Source organism: Bacillus rossius, chromosome 11, assembly GCF_032445375.1.
Source record: "Bacillus rossius redtenbacheri isolate Brsri chromosome 11, Brsri_v3, whole genome shotgun sequence".
In the NCBI taxonomy this organism is placed as follows: Eukaryota; Metazoa; Arthropoda; class Insecta; order Phasmatodea; family Bacillidae; genus Bacillus; species Bacillus rossius.
Window position 1 is genome coordinate 28,260,236 of NC_086338.1, and position 17,021 is coordinate 28,277,256.

At 39.4% G+C, this 17,021-nt stretch overlaps 1 protein-coding gene across 1 annotated transcript in view; it reads left to right on the forward strand.

Annotated features, from left to right (window-relative positions):
* The window catches only part of LOC134536737 (sodium- and chloride-dependent glycine transporter 1), a 180,054-nt gene that overhangs the window by 143,210 nt on the left and 19,823 nt on the right, over window positions 1–17,021 (forward strand). Inside the window, exons 5-7 of the mRNA XM_063376629.1 lie at window positions 8,307–8,439; window positions 10,892–11,026; window positions 14,586–14,689. Of these exons, the coding sequence (XP_063232699.1) occupies window positions 8,307–8,439; window positions 10,892–11,026; window positions 14,586–14,689 (372 nt within the window). The remainder of the gene's footprint in view (window positions 1–8,306; window positions 8,440–10,891; window positions 11,027–14,585; window positions 14,690–17,021) is intronic.

The window sequence follows — 17,021 nt, forward strand, 5'->3', positions numbered from 1 at the left end:
ATGAAGCCATGCGAGAAGGCAAAATAAAGTATTTGAAATATTCTGAAGAAAGTCCTACTGTCATTTCATTTAAAAAAGATCCTGAATATTTCTACCAAGTCCAGGGTCAACTTCACATAACCAGAAGGGATATTTGCTTGTTTGGCATCTGGACTTCGAGCCAAAATAAATTAAAAGTACCTATTGGAAATTTTCAGAGACGACACATTCTGGAAAAAAAAAAAAAATGGAACCAAAACTCGTTTTATTTTACACACAATGCGTTCTTCCGGAATTAGTTGATCCTAGACACACAAGAAATATGGAAATTCGGGATCCGCCGCACATAACAGAGGCTATCAGAAGTCATAAGATAAAATGCATGGGAAAACGAAGATCGTCCAAAACAAAACCGAATATTACACCCTGATTACATTAAACGTGAACATTTTTCAAGCTTTTGCAGAACTTTCAAGAAAATGTTGGTCTTGGATAATCATTCAAACTAATTTTTATAGTGACCTGTTTGATTTATCAATCTAAGTCGCCTGCTCACTTTGCTTCATAAACTATCACCTTTCATACTGGAAATTATTCTTGCTCATTGTTTCTAGAACGTTTAACCATGCCAAGCATTTTCATGAACCTTCATTTTTAGTATGCCAGCACCTACGTGTGCATTAGAAAGTATAGCCCGTGTGGTCACGTTCAGTGGATACCTAGAGAATCATTACCGTAATTATTTTGGATATGTAAAAAAATTAAATGTCTTACCTATAATGTAAATTTTAAAGCTGAGTTAAGCTTTCCAGAATGGTTAAATGCTCAAGTGAGCAATGGTGTTTAAAATTATAGAAGACATTGCTTGTTTAGGTGAATAAATACTGAGGTGTTCGTAACTGTTACTTTTGAAGGAAATTAATTCATTTGGCAGCCAATTGAGAAATTTTGTAAAATTTTTAAATGAGAAACAAGAGAATTTCATAAAAAGAGTGTTCGGTATGCATAAACTTCTTGTCTGGTAAGTCCTAACAAAAAGGAGAAACGAAATAAATGTATAATAGCGACCATAAAAATATTTTGCTTCAGTGGTAAGCTGAATTAAATTCTGTGTTTTGTTGTTTTAAAAGTGTGTGTGCATTAAATCGAATAGTATAAATGCCTGTCTAGTTAAAAATATAAAGCTTATGTACATTTTTTGTGCGTCACACGTAAAAACCAATTTGTGTGTAATTCTACTAAACTTGTTTAAATAATCTGTTGTCGTTTACTGTATCGGATTTGTAAAATTATTTCTATTTAAGCATTTGTTTCTCTTAAATACCTCTCTAAAGGCCATCTACATACTTTTAAGATTGTTGGACTTTTCTGCAAACTGTTTTGAAAAAGGTTTTTGTGATGTAAAAATATTTGTGTTTAAAATGTCTATTATACCGTACAGTTTTTTTTTTAATTTGTCTTTCTTGGAAGTAACTCGTGCCCACATTGGTTTAATTTATAGTGCTCTTTTTAAATTTATTTGTCTTTTATAACATAATGAACATTGTATATTGGTGTGAAACAAAATGTATGAATTACGTGTGAAATAAATACATGTTTTATAATGTGGAATTATGTAACGATTTTTTGTATAGTGCCTTTTTAAACCACGTCCAAATAAAATATATGCTACCTGCATGATAACTCATTGCCATGACACAAGTGAAACAATTACAAATGAGATTATTCCATGTTATAAAAACACGAACACTTTTTTTAAAAAAATAGTACATAATATGTATGTATTTCGAAAAGCTTTTACAACTATCATTGACAGATGCGAGTTATAAAAAATACATAACATCGATTCGGAAAATATATTTAACTTCGGCAAGATTTGTTTGCAGAATAAGGTAATTTCATGTTCCTTGGAGGATATGTAACGTTTAATATCCACGTGACTTCGAAAATTACGATGTAATATCACTTTTCCCACTTCATGTAAAAGTTTGTGTTTTTAGCAAAAACATAGTAATCCATTTTATCTTTTTTTTTTTTTTTTTACTTATGAACTACTAAACACGCGTAAAAAAATGCTACCATTACGACAAACATACTTTTCGCGTTATTTGACATTTGTGTTGAATGAAACGTTGTGTGTAGCCACTAGCTCGCGCGGCGCTCCGCTCGTACGGGGAAGGCAGGCAGGCAGGTAGCAATGCTGTCGAGACATCCCGACCCGTACCGCGCCGTCATGAGGAGGGAATGACCATGGAGTGAGGGAGGGTAAACCGAGTCTATCCCCTCCACCGACATCATTTCGCCAGGACGCGCTCCTAGTAGGCCACTCCTCCAAGGCTAAACTCCGCCCAGGCTAGAAGTATTTTGTGCTGCTCGCGCCGGATTCTGAGTAGCCGCTTCTCTATATACCACTCTTAAGTACACGCACCCATTTTTCTTGATGAAATTTCGTGATTGCATTGTTGATGCTTTCTTCGTCTTCATGGCTACGGGCTTTTGCTTTGTTTATAACGCCTGCGTATCCATGGCTACGAGCTTTTGCATTGTTGATGCCTTCTATGTATCCAAGAAAACGCGCTTTCGAATTGTTGATGCCTTCTGTGTATCCATGGAAATGGGCTTTTGCATTGTTGATGCCTTCTGCATATCCATGGCAACGGGCTATTGCATTTTTTGATGCATTCTGCGTATCAATGCCAGCAGACTTTTCCATTGTTGATGCCTTCTGCATATCCATGGCAACGGGGCTATTGCATTTTTGATGCATTCTAAGTATTCATGGCAATAGATTTTGCAACGACAGTGGCGCACCCACGAGGAGGCTCGTGAATAATGAGCAGTGCGAGTGTGTTCTGCCCGTAAACTGACGTAGCGAATCACGGGTACTTCAGCTAGTATATATATATATATATATATATATATATATATATATATATATATATATAATATCAGCAGCAAGCAGGCCGAAATAAAAAAAATGTATAATATATTTATATGACAAGGACTCTTATTCCGGTTTTCAACTTTCTTGCTCTTTGGTATGCAGAAGGAGGGTATGCGAAACTGTTCTGACGAACGGAAACAATAGCCTATAGCTGGTTGGGTAAGACGAGACGATGACTCATAAGTGTAACTAAAAGTGCAACGCTCAGGAGTGCGGAATCCCGTGGAGTAGAAGGGAAGGGGCTTAAGATGAAGTATCAGGGGGTGGGGAATATTGATCGCCCCATTCTTCACTCTCGGGCAAGCGTTGGTGAAGTGGCGCTAAAGTGCTACATTTTTTCGCTCTGTAAGAAACGGTAAATTTTTGTCTTTAAAATTCCTTTCAACTTCAATTATAATTGTAAAAAAAATAATGCACAGAGAGATTTGTAGTAGGATAATGTGTCTTAGAAAAGTTATTAAAGACTCATTTATTCATTCTAAGAATCCACTGACGGCATGAACTCCAGTGAATTAATATAATTATGTTTTCAATGTATAACTGCACGTTTTTCAAATATGTTTTCACCCCACAAAGCACACATCCTTCTATCTGCTAAGTTTCTCTTCTTACGGGTTTCGTGGCTACGCGACTGTGTGCGAGTGTTTTCTAAGAGCAAAATTAATGGGCAAATGTCTCAATCCAAAAAATATATTTCCATAAATTTATTAAATAATGGACTGACAGAGCGATGAAAGAGGATAAAAAATATAATGAATAATTTTACAAACTCCCAGTTGCAACAGGAATTAAAACAACTCATTTTATTATCATTTCAAAGATGGCTTTTATGGCCAAGGCAGTTTGGGCGTTATTATTTTCTTACCGCGATTTATATGTTTAATGACGTGGTAATCAGTGATCGCTTGTTCTTAAAAAAATATGATAAAATAAGTTTAAGAAATTGAAGATTAATTTACATTAAGTACATTCGTTAAAGCTTGAGGAATTTAAATTACCAATTATTATACACGATGTGTTTGGTCATACGAAAAAATGGACTGTATTACACCGATGACCAACATCACATGTACGGCAAAACAGATTGGTACCGAGTGTACCCGAAACGACGTCTTACCGGCCAGACTCCATGATGACGACTGGTTACATCCGCCTGCCGCCAGGGACACCAACTGTAGAAACTTGGTAGCCGGATGTGTTGCCAACTCACACAGTGAATGCAGTGAGGGCGGGAGATTTAAAACACAGGAAATGTCCTCGTCTACGCACTAGTGTGAATCAATAGCTAGGAAGTCTTAAGTATAGTTTTCTTGCAGAGCACCATACCGCACTGAACCATAAAAGTCACACACTGAATTTCATTAATTACATATATACACGATCAAACATTTCCGCCCACCTTGAAATAATCCATTTCAACACATGTATGGGAGTGGGCACAATTTTACCAATGCACGCTTGATTGGCCCGCTAGACGTGCGCACAGTAGCGACTCTCACCACTCCGTCCCTTCCAGGGTGCAGTTCCGTGACACGCCCCAGACGCCACTGAAGGGGTGGGAGTCTTTCTTCTTTAAGCAGTACGAGCTGGTCGAGAGCAGGACCATTTCCCGGCTCATGCCACTTCTGACGTTGCTGCAGGGTATGGAGGTAGTCACGATGCCAACGATGCCACAAGTCCTGCTGGAGACGCTCGACTAGTTGCCATCTCTGTAGACGATTAAGTGGAACATCTATCAGATCAGGTTCAGGTAAGGCAACTAAAGGCTCCAAAGTAAGAAAATGGCCAGGGGTTAGCGCATTAAGGTCGTTAGGATCGCTACTCACAGGGCACAATGGTCTCGAATTGAGGGTGGCTTCGATCTGTACTAAGACAGTGTACATCTCTTCAAAAGTCAGTACCTGTTCCCCAATCACTCGTCGTAAATGTGTCTTGAAGGATTTAACTCCAGCCTCCCAGAGACCTCCAAAGTGAGGAGCCGCAGGGGGATTGAAGTGCCAGCGAACACCGAACTGGGACATAGAGTTTGCAACGGTTTGTTGGTGTGCAGCAGAAGACAACAGTTCGGCCAATTCTTTCAGATGATTATTAGCACCGACAAAATTGGTACCACAGTCAGAGTAAATGTCTGAGGATCTACCTCGCCTGGCTATGAACCTGCGATATGCTGCCAGGAAGACATCAGTGGAAAGATCTGAGGCCAACTCTATATGCACCGCCTTTGTTGCACAACATACGAATATACAAAGAAAAGCCTTAACCACAGGTGCCCGCCGGACTTTAGCCGCTTTGATCAAAACGGGACCAGCATAATCCACCCCGGTATGAGCGAATGGCTTGACTTGTTGTACCCTCATAGCAGGAAGATTACCCATAGGGGGTTGCCAAGTTGCCGGTCTCTGTCTGAAGCAACGGAAACAGTGGCGCAGGCGACGAGTGATGGCATCCTTGTCTCCGAGAATCCAAAATTGTTCCCTGAGGATGCCTCTAAGCGTCTGCACACCAGGATGGTTATTCTTTTCGTGGTAGTGGGTAATAAGGAGGTCAGTCAACGCACTAGACTTGGGCAACAACACAGGATGCTTTTGCTCAAAGGGAAGCTTTGACTCAGACAGCCGGCCGCCCACCCTTATCAGCCCATGCTCATCAAGGAAGGGGGCCAACTTTCGAAGCTGAGGACTAGGGCGACGCTGTTTCTTGAGAGCCATGATATCATTACTAAAGAAACTTGCCTGAACAAACAATAACCAAAATTCCAATGCCTTGTTCATGTCCTTTGGGGTAAACTCATCAACGATCCGGCCCGGAGGACCAAAATGTTTGGTCATACGAAAAAATGGACTGTATTACACCGATGACCAACATCACATGTACGGCAAAACAGATTGGTACCGAGTGTACCCGAAACGACGTCTTACCGGCCAGACTCCATGATGACGACTGGTTACATCCGCCTGCCGCCAGGGACACCAACTGTAGAAACTTGGTAGCCGGATGTGTTGCCAACTCACACAGTGAATGCAGTGAGGGCGGGAGATTTAAAACACAGGAAATGTCCTCGTCTACGCACTAGTGTGAATCAATAGCTAGGAAGTCTTAAGTATAGTTTTCTTGCAGAGCACCATACCGCACTGAACCATAAAAGTCACACACTGAATTTCATTAATTACATATATACACGATCAAACACGATGTTTCCCGATATTTTCATATGTGGTGGCTTTCAAACTACACGCCATATCAACAGCCACATATTCGTAATATTTGATGGATTACCTATTTTATTTTAAAAAAAAATCTTTAGAATTTAAGCCATTTAGTAACTTCTAATAAATCTAATCATTTCTTTCTAAAATTAGGCTGGTTCGGTTATATTTTTGAAATATAATTTCATCCCACTGTGAAAATGTTATCTTAAATCAAACAATTATTTGTGAGTCCCATCAGCAGACATACAAATTGCACAAATATCAGGAGTCTGTGAATCGTCCTTCATTTAATTATTTGAAATATTATTTATTTAATGATGTTTCCCCCCTCCCCCCAAATAGTAAAAAATTGTTATCATGTCACCAAATTATTTTGTCGTTCTTCTCTTTATCTGATTGCTGTTTAAACTTGCCTTTTGACGTGATAACGTCTTATAAATCGAGGAACGCCAGCTGCACGCACGTAAAAGCATGATTCATTGTCACGTTCTGCCTGAGCCGAGCGGCAAGAACCGGCCAACCACCGTGCGAGAAAATCTTCTACAATATCAAACAGGTTAAGGCGGGCTTTTTAAAAGCAGCAATTTAAAAAAATTTGATTTATTTGTCCAATTTCGTTATTTCAAATCAACAATTTATTGACATTGATTTGATTTCAGTTTATTTCTATAACTAATTATTCGTGATTACATTTAAACAAAAATTGTTTAAATTAAATTTGCAAAAACTATAAATAACATTGAAAATTAAAAAGTATGCAATTTTTCATCAATGTTTTCTTATGACGTTATCACGTAAAATTATCGTCCGTAAACCGACTTTACAGACAACCCCCCCCCCCCCCCCTTTTTTTTGTCAGAACTATATACTAGCAAAATCAACTGCAACTTAAAGAGCTAATCGTAAAAAAAAAAACAATTCTCAGTCTGTTCTACAGTAGGTATTTTCTGCATGATTTTAATTAAATTTCCGAGATAGCAAAAATAATACTGTGTAAAAAAATTGGTTGTTTGTAAAGTCGGTTTACGGACGATAGTTTAACATGAAAACCTCATAACAAAATTGATGAAATTATTGCATACTTTTATGAACAAAATTTAATCATTTTTATTTTAATAATATAAGAATAAATACTTGAAATTATACGAGTAATCAGATTTTTTAAAATGCAAGAATAATTAACCTTTATTGCCGGAATTGTTGTTGTAATAAGTAATGAAACCCACATTAACTTTTCACTTCACTTCATAAACAGTCGAGTGGAAGAGAGATAGATGCAGCGCAAGCGTACAATGAGCGTAACGGGACACAGCGTAAGGGAACAATGTGCGTAACGGGACACTTTTTTTCCGTGCGTGCAGCCGGCGTTCATCGATTTAATTAGACGTTGTCACTGCATGATAATTATATTTGCTGCGTGGTCTTCGAGCCCAGTCGCGCGCAGGCTGAAGCAGACGCGAGTAAACTTGAGGTCGTAGTCGTACCGGCATGTTGTCGCCCTGCGAGCAAGTCATGGTGGTTGTTGTTCATAGGCGTGCCCAGACATTTCCATTAGGAGGGGGGGGGGGGGCCTGCTAAATTTTCAAATCAGAAGCTGAATTTAGAATGTTAAATAGCCCAAATACATTCACTCATTGCCGTGTTTATATTTTTGTGCAGTATCAACGAGATATGTTTACTAGTTAATATTTATATCCATATAATTTTAACAATCTTGAAAGTATTTTTTTTTCCATAGACAAATGTTTAAAGGGTTCTTACACATTATTCCCCCCTCGAATTTTCCAATAGCTTGGTTCAGATCTACCTTGAAATGAACTTCTTTTTAGTGAATGCAAACACAGCAATTCAGACAACAGAACTTTAACAAACCTCTTAAAAATGTCTTTTTGCTTGGCCATTTTAAGGGACCTCGTGTTTTAAATAAACTAAGGCGGCTGTATTTCCAGAACGATAAAATGTTTCAAAAAATATTGTTAATTAGCACGCTGCAACACTGAAAAACAGTTTGAGTGTCGCAGTGCCAGGAATATACGAATATTAACGAACGCATTAGAGAAAATGCCGATCTGAGTGATTAAATTAGGGGGGGGGGGGGCAACGGCCCACCTGGCCCCCCCCTGTAGGCACGCCTATGTTGTTGTTGTTGTCATTGTTGCTGTTGTTGTTCGCAGCAACTACGTCCTGGGACTGTCCACCGGAGTCGAGGAAGTGGGAGAAATCAAAATATCCATGGCGCTGTGCTTGTTGCTGGCGTGGATCATCGTCTTCTTGTGCCTTTCCAAGGGCGTCCAATCCTCCGGGAAGGTGAGTCACTTCAGCTACCAACCACCAAGTGTTGCACAATGTTTACGGACAAACCAACAACGGCTGTTAGACGAGCTTGCATTAGGAAAAAATATAGTTTAAAAAACTAAAAAACATGCTTTTAAAGAATATCAAACTAAAAAGTTAAAAATAAATATAGTTTAAAAAACTAAAGAAACCTGCTTTTAAAGATTATCAAACTAAAAAGTAAAAAATAATTTTAAAATTAAATTTATGACAATAGTATATAAGCAATACTAGTATAAATGAGAAAAAAGCTTGAGGCGCTTTGTGCCATATTTTTTGAATATTAAGCGCCCCATGCTTTTTTCTCATTTATACTAATGTAATTTTAAAATTATTTTTTACTTTTTAGTTTGATAATCTTTAAAAGCATGTTTCTTTAGTTTTTTAAACTATATTTATTTTTAACCTTTTAGTTTGATATTCTTTAAAAGCATGTTTTTTAGTTTTTTAAACTATATTTATTTTTAACTTTTTAGTTTGATATTCTTTAAAAGCATGTTTTTTTAGTTTTTTAAACTATATTTATGTATAATTATCATAGGGAAATGAGTTACCGACACTACCTATTACCATCTGAGATAACTATTTGGAGTTGCAACGTCACAAAGAAATGGTAAAGTCTCTACGAATCATTTGCAGTTAGATGTATGGATATAATATTAGAATTTACCGGGGAAAAAAAAAATTTTTTTTCGGCGTGGCCGGTTGTAGAACCCACGATCGCTGAATCCGAAAGCTGACGTCACAGAAGTCGCGCGTCTTAGACCGCTCGGCTAACGAACGTAATGAAATGGGTGGGACATTTTACAGTGATGAGTCACTCACTCTTAGTCGAAAGAGTTACAGACGGACAGACAGAGTTACAGACGGACAGACAAACATACAGGTGAAGCTAATATAAAGCATGTAAAAAATTGATGAAACATGTTTCCTACTTTTTTTTAAAAAACAATATGAGTAGTTATTGAGGAAATTAGAACAAGGTATGTGCTCACTGGAATTAAAATCTTTATTTCAAGCGCAAATTTAACATTGGTTTCTTTTCCTCATGAATAGAATATAGTTTTACCTTTGAAATTTATTTATTTAATCCCAAATTCTCTCACTTTACAACATACGTATGTATCTTAGTCTTGAATTGTATCTGTGAAACATGCTATGAACACACACACACACACCAACACACACACACACACACATATATATATATATATACATATATATACACATACACACACATACACACACACACACACACTTGCGACCCGCCCCAGCTTCGAAGAAATATAGAAATAAAGAAAATGAGACCAATATTTAAGGGAAAAAGTATAATGTTTGAATAATTATTTATTTAAATGGTTATAAGTATGTCACAAATGAAAATATTCTCTTCTATATTTTATAGTCTCTAGATAGTGTAAAACAAAGTCGCTTTCTGTTTCATTCTGTTTCTCATTTTGCGTGGTTTAGAAGACGCAAGCGGAGAAATGGAAAGAAATAGACAGAAACTTTGTTTTATACTATTTAAAGTATGTATACATAGATTCAAAACTGTGGAAACAAATTACTTTTCAAAGGAAGTCAATATCAATTTTCCATTAATCATTTTTGAATGTTTTATCATTGATATTTAAAAAAAAATCCTTCGGGCACAGAGCTAAGAATTCTAATAGTCAGAAAATTAAGTTATAATTGCCTTCTTTTGAATTTATTTACTTAATTTATGTTACATAAAGTTTACCAAATGTCCATGCTGATATTTTTATGCTGTATGTATAATTATTATATATCAAATTGAAAAAATTATATAAGTACAAATACAAAAATAATTTATTTTGTAAAATTTTTAATGTTATAGTAATTTTACACTTTATCCACAGAAAAAATAACTGTTTAGAAAAAAAGCTTTGAAATGCTTTCATTCAAGCAAACAATTTAAAACATCGCTTCTAGCATGGCTTATTTTATTCTATTTGACGATCTACCTAATCATTAGTTTATGGTTCAGTGACAGTCTACCTGATCAATCGTCCATGGGTTCAATGTCACTGCCCACCTAATCAGTAGTCCATGGTTCAGTGACGGTCTACATAATCCAAGCGCGGCTCCAGAGGAAGGGCGCAGGGGACGATAGCCCCTTTCCGAGCCCAAATTTTACTTCTTATTTCTTTGTAGGGAATATTAATGTTAAACTTAAATACTTCCGTTAATGTGCTAAACTCTTCTTTCAATCAAAAATTTGTACGAAAATACTAAATTTCAGTATTTGAGACCATATATATTGTGAATATCCCAAGGGCCATGTCATCCTCGTGTGTGTGAGAGCCCTGCCTGAGAGGTCTTCCTGGAGCCGCCATTGACACGATCAGAAGTCCATGGTGCAGTGGTGCAGTGGTGCAGTGGTGACCAGAAGTGTGCGGTGCAGGTGGTGTACTTCACGGCTCTGTTCCCCTACGTGGTGCTCGTGATCCTGTTCGTGCGAGGCGTGACGCTGCCTGGCGCCTCCACCGGCATCTTGTTCTACCTGACGCCCGACTGGGAGCAGCTCACCAAGGCGCAGGTACCCTTCTCTCTCACCAAGGCGCAGGTACCCGCTCTCTCACCAAGGCGCAGGTACCCGCTCTCTCACCAAGGCGCAGGTACCCGCTCTCTCACCAAGGCGCAGGTACCTGCTCTCTCACCAAGGCGCAGGTACCCTTCTCTCTCACCAAGGCGCAGGTACCCGCTCTCTCACCAAGGCGCAGGTACCCGCTCTCTCACCAAGGCGCAGGTACCTGCTCTCTCACCAAGGCGCAGGTACCCTTCTCTCTCACCAAGGCGCAGGTACCCGCTCTCTCACCAAGGCGCAGGTACCCGCTCTCTCACCAAGGCGCAGGTACCCGCTCTCTCACCAAGGCGCAGGTACCCGCTCTCTCACCAAGGCGCAGGTACCCGCTCTCTCACCAAGGCGCAGGTACCTGCTCTCTCACCAAGGCGCAGGTACCCTTCTCTCTCACCAAGGCGCAGGTACCCGCTCTCTCACCAAGGCGCAGGTACCCGCTCTCTCACCAAGGCGCAGGTACCCGCTCTCTCACCAAGGCGCAGGTACCTGCTCTCTCACCAAGGCGCAGGTACCCTTCTCTCTCACCAAGGCGCAGGTACCCGCTCTCTCACCAAGGCGCAGGTACCCGCTCTCTCACCAAGGCGCAGGTACCTGCTCTCTCACCAAGGCGCAGGTACCCTTCTCTCTCACCAAGGCGCAGGTACCCGCTCTCTCACCAAGGCGCAGGTACCCGCTCTCTCACCAAGGCGCAGGTACCCGCTCTCTCACCAAGGCGCAGGTACCCGCTCTCTCACCAAGGCGCAGGTACCCGCTCTCTCACCAAGGCGCAGGTACCCGCTCTCTCACCAAGGCGCAGGTACCCGCTCTCTCACCAAGGCGCAGGTACCCGCTCTCTCACCAAGGCGCAGGTACCTGCTCTCTCACCAAGGCGCAGGTACCCTTCTCTCTCACCAAGGCGCAGGTACCCGCTCTCTCACCAAGGCGCAGGTACCCGCTCTCTCACCAAGGCGCAGGTACCCGCTCTCTCACCAAGGCGCAGGTACCTGCTCTCTCACCAAGGCGCAGGTACCCTTCTCTCTCACCAAGGCGCAGGTACCCGCTCTCTCACCAAGGCGCAGGTACCTGCTTTCTCACCAAGGCGCAGGTACCCGCTCTCTCACCAAGGCGCAGGTACCTGCTCTCTCACCAAGGCGCAGGTACCTGCTCTCTCACCAAGGCGCAGGTACCCTTCTCTCTCACCAAGGCGCAGGTACCCGCTCTCTCACCAAGGCGCAGGTACCCGCTCTCTCACCAAGGCGCAGGTACCCGCTCTCTCACCAAGGCGCAGGTACCCGCTCTCTCACCAAGGCGCAGGTACCTGCTCTCTCACCAAGGCGCAGGTACCCTTCTCTCTCACCAAGGCGCAGGTACCCGCTCTCTCACCAAGGCGCAGGTACCTGCTTTCTCACCAAGGCGCAGGTACCCGCTCTCTCACCCAGCCGCGTCTTCGCGTGGTTATTGAATTATATGCATTTTAAAAAAGGTTCAAAATACCCATCTCGCACCTAATTATTAGATACTAGCTGCCCGACCCGGCTTCGCACGGCTATACTAATGGAAAAAAAAATTAAGCCACATCTCCCATTTACAGTAATGGTAAATTAAAAAAATTCAGTGAAAATTTATTACAATGCTGTATAATGTACCGGAGAGAAAATGAATAGCACCGATGGTTTCCCGACTCGTGCACGCAACGTACAACTGATGTACCCGTACTTCGCTACGGCAGTCTACAGGCAGATCACTCTTGCGCCGCTCATTATACATGCCCCTCCTTGTGGGTACGCCACTGCCGCGCGATGCCCGTTGCCATGGAGATGCAGAAGGCATGAACAATGCAAAATCCTGTTCTCATGCAGACAAAGTACCCACTGTTGCCTGGTTTTAACCACCCATGGGATCTAATTTTCGGAAAATGTCATCCTGCGTAACATAAGGAACATTTCTGTGAAGTTTCAAGTCTGTAAAATATTTATATTTGAAAAAAGGGCAATAAAAAACAAATTAAACACATAGAGAGGATAAAAATACAATAGTTTAGGTTTGCGATTTAAAGTGATAAAAAGCATTTAAATACTAATTGAACTCTTATGAGGGTACTGATTACTTCGTTGTTAATATCACACGGGTGTTTTTTACTTGTATAGGAAAATTAAGAATGATAAGGCATCTAGTGCGTGGCAACAATGTTAATAGACAATAGGAAATAAACTTCTAGCGCCTGCGGCATTGTCAACACACACTTCGGACGTGTACTGTATGTTGTATCTAACCCCCTCCAACGCATATGATTCTAAATTGGACTTTTAGTAAGGATACCTTACGTTTTTGATAATATAATATAGCCTATAGCCTTCCTCGATAAATGTACTATCCAACACTGAAAGAATTTTTCAAATCGGACCAGCGGTTCCTGAGATTAGCGCGTTCAAACAAACAAACAATCAAACTCTTCAGCTTTATAATATTAGTATAGATTATATGTGTAACCAAAAATATTTGGCACGCAATTCTGATTAACCCTATTATTGATAAAGAATTCAAAATAGTCAAACATGCTATACTTTTGCAGAAAAGGTTTTTGCACGAATTACGTGGCAAACATTTTTAATCGGGTAAACTTTGACTATTAACACTATAAAAAATTAATATTCTAACTAAGCAAGTTATTTTAAAACATGGGGCATTTAAGCAAATAACTCGCAACGCTAGAAAAGGAAAATTAAATATGTTTGGTTTTAGTGTGTTTAGTCAAAGTTACTAAAAAAATATATGTGCAGCCTAAGTCGTACAAAGAATTTTTTCCACCCCAAAAGTAGGCTATGTTGTTTGATTTTATTTTGAATTGTTATCAGTAATACAGAATTCACCTTCAGATTTCGGTTACTAATTAGTGAAATTATGCAGTGCCATCTGCCCGAGCACAGGAATTCTGTAGTCACCAAGACGATGATTCTTGAAATATCTGTAGGGCGTTATTAATGGCAATAGCATCATGATTCTCACCAGAACTTTAATACAGTCTCCTCTGTGTGTTCACTTCTTGCATGTCGTCTCTGTTATGTAACTCGTCTCAAATTTGACAGATCTCATTCAAACTTCTGCCTCTGCCAGGGGTGCAAATCTGCAGGAGTTGCAAGGTGGACCTGTGGACATTCTAGGGGGGAGGGGGGAGCAAAAGTTAACCGACACAAGTCATATCTGGACAGGATGCTTGTATGGTGTATACTGTCCATATCTTGGCCTATGTGAATGCAATACGTAGAAAACTTTAAAATGCAACGAAAGTTTCCCATAAAAAAAATATAGTTTTGACGTTAACGTTTATCAATCCCGTTTCACAGGCACTATTTTTCAAGCGCAAGCGCCCCCCCCTCCCCCGAAATAAGGGGCTTCTTAACTCCAGGGGGAGAGGGGAGATGGCCCCCCCTGCCCCCCTCCCGAGATCTACGCCTGTGGCCACTGTTATGTGGACTGCATGTGTTTCTCAGTGTCGTTAACAAACAACTTAATTGTTTTCTGCAAATCTTTGTTACAGGTGTGGGGGGACGCTGCGGTCCAGATATTTTTTGCGCTCAGCCCTGCTTGGGGGGGCCTCATCACACTGGCCTCCTACAACAAGTTCTCCAATAACTGTTACAAGTAAGCATTACTTGTACGATACATTGTTGATGTCAGAATTAGGTAATGATTATTTCTATTTGGTAAATAATATGTAGGTCCATTATTTGGATAAAATGGTTCTAGGCGGGATAAAATAAAAGATTAGACTAGAATAAAACATTAGACTAGAATAAAACATTAGACTAGAATTCACTCCATTTTTTACAATCGAGTATAGAATAATGACTGCACATTATCTTTTTGTGTAGAACGGTGAGCCTTATACTTGGGTCTGTTTTAGACGCGAGTCTGTTATTTTCTCAATGACTACCAGCACACGCCAGTTAAACTATGAATCAGTAACTAGTTCGAGATATGTTTTCAAGATTGTAAATCATATTTAATACTCTGTCATTCCACTTGCAAATATATCATCTTGATATCGTTGAATATACATTGTAACTTTATTGAAACAGCAACCGTATGATTTTTGATTCTTTCTTTTGTTTGATTATTATTTCATCTTATAACACCCTCCACAATTTTTAAAGGACTTCCTCTTGATTCTGATAGCTTTCTGTGATTTTCGTTTCATAATATTGAACTGAACAGCAAAAGTCACACCGGTAAGTTCGTATTCATTAAAGATCTCTCCAGTGGAGCTGATATCAGTATATAAGACATTAGGCTACCTACTCAAGCTTTTACTTATGGACAAAGGCACTTTCATTTTATATCATAAATAACCTTCATTAAATGGCTGCCGTCACTCACACATGACACTCGCATAACTGAGACGCCCTAACTTCTTATGGTCTGTGGTTATGTTTTTACGTGTACGAAAATGACGGATGCGACGTACTTTCCGATTTTGTATATTTCCTATTTCCATTTGCATCAGCGGCGCGGCGTTACTCATATGCGTGTCGGAATTTTGTTTTCAAAAGTTGTTTAAATTGATTATTTGGTAATTCTATTATTATTTTCTTTTAATTTTATGGTTTTGTTTAGTGAACTTAACTGTGAAATCTCTGAAATGTGTTCACGCAAAGTGAGTTTTACAATTGAATGTTAAATTTTAACTAAAAAAAAATTATCTCAAACATATCGATTGAAGAAAACCTGGAAGCATTGATGGTTGTCATATGTTTGATGCGTTTGTAACAGCAAGAAACATTTATGTACATCATCTTTATTTTTGGCTGTCGAGCGGATGAACGGCATGTCCATAACAATGCGATATTTTTTCTGTCGCATCGCGGCGTCACGCTGTTGTGATTCCATCATCATCCTTGCTACCACTTCCAGCCAACGACCATACAACTGAAATATCGGAAACTCAAGGTTTTTTTTTTGTTTTACAGTACCCTTGTAAAATCGCTGACTACACTGCCATGAACGAACCTACAAATTAAGTAACGTGGCGGTAGAACTGTATAAAAAAAAAACTTCGACTGTCAACGCGTCTTAAGCTCGAACAGAAACACTAGATAACTATCATTATCACATAGTATACTACTACTAATAATAAACACTTCTTTACTGCCAGGATATGTGATACAGTATGCTGAAAATGTTCCTCCTTTGGTGAATAATAGTTATGATTTATAATATGAACTACATTACATCTGCTTATTTGATTTTCCTCAGTTGTCATGGAAGCTATTAGGTGGTAACACACTGCAGTAAAAAAATATTCCACATTTAACAAACAATAATAAATAATAATTTTATATTTTTATATGGGGGAAGCAAGTAACACACAAACAATATGCAAATCAGGGTAATCGATCACTGTTCCTCCCCGACCACTCCTCAGCAATTTTGTTTCCTCATTTCCCTCTCACCATCACTACTTTCATCAGAGGGTATGACCCTTCCCCCTTTCATCAGATGGCAGCCCCTTTCCCTTCCATGTTAAGGTTCACAACCACTTAGTCATTATTATTTAATTATTTTTTTAATATTCTGATATTATTTATTGCGTAACTTGATGTAAGTTTTTGGACATACGCCATTGCTAAGAACTTTTTCTGTTGAAGAAAAACTAATAAATAAAAAAAAATACACAAGAAAGACAAAAAACACACAAAATTGAGCAAACAATTGCTGTTGTCAACAAGAATATAAACACCACAAAATATTCCGAAACAGAAATATGGTCAACAAACAAAGAAAAAACAAAGAAAAAAGTACTAAGTAAACAAAAAACACACAAATACACAAACAAGCTTGTTTCTGTTTTGGTAAAACTATTGTATTTTTTTGTCTTTTCGTTTTGTCGTGTTTTTGTCTCGTTTCAACTGTTGTGCTGAATTATTTGGTTTCAATATTTTTGTGTTGTCATCATTTGTGTGTTTTTTTGTTTACT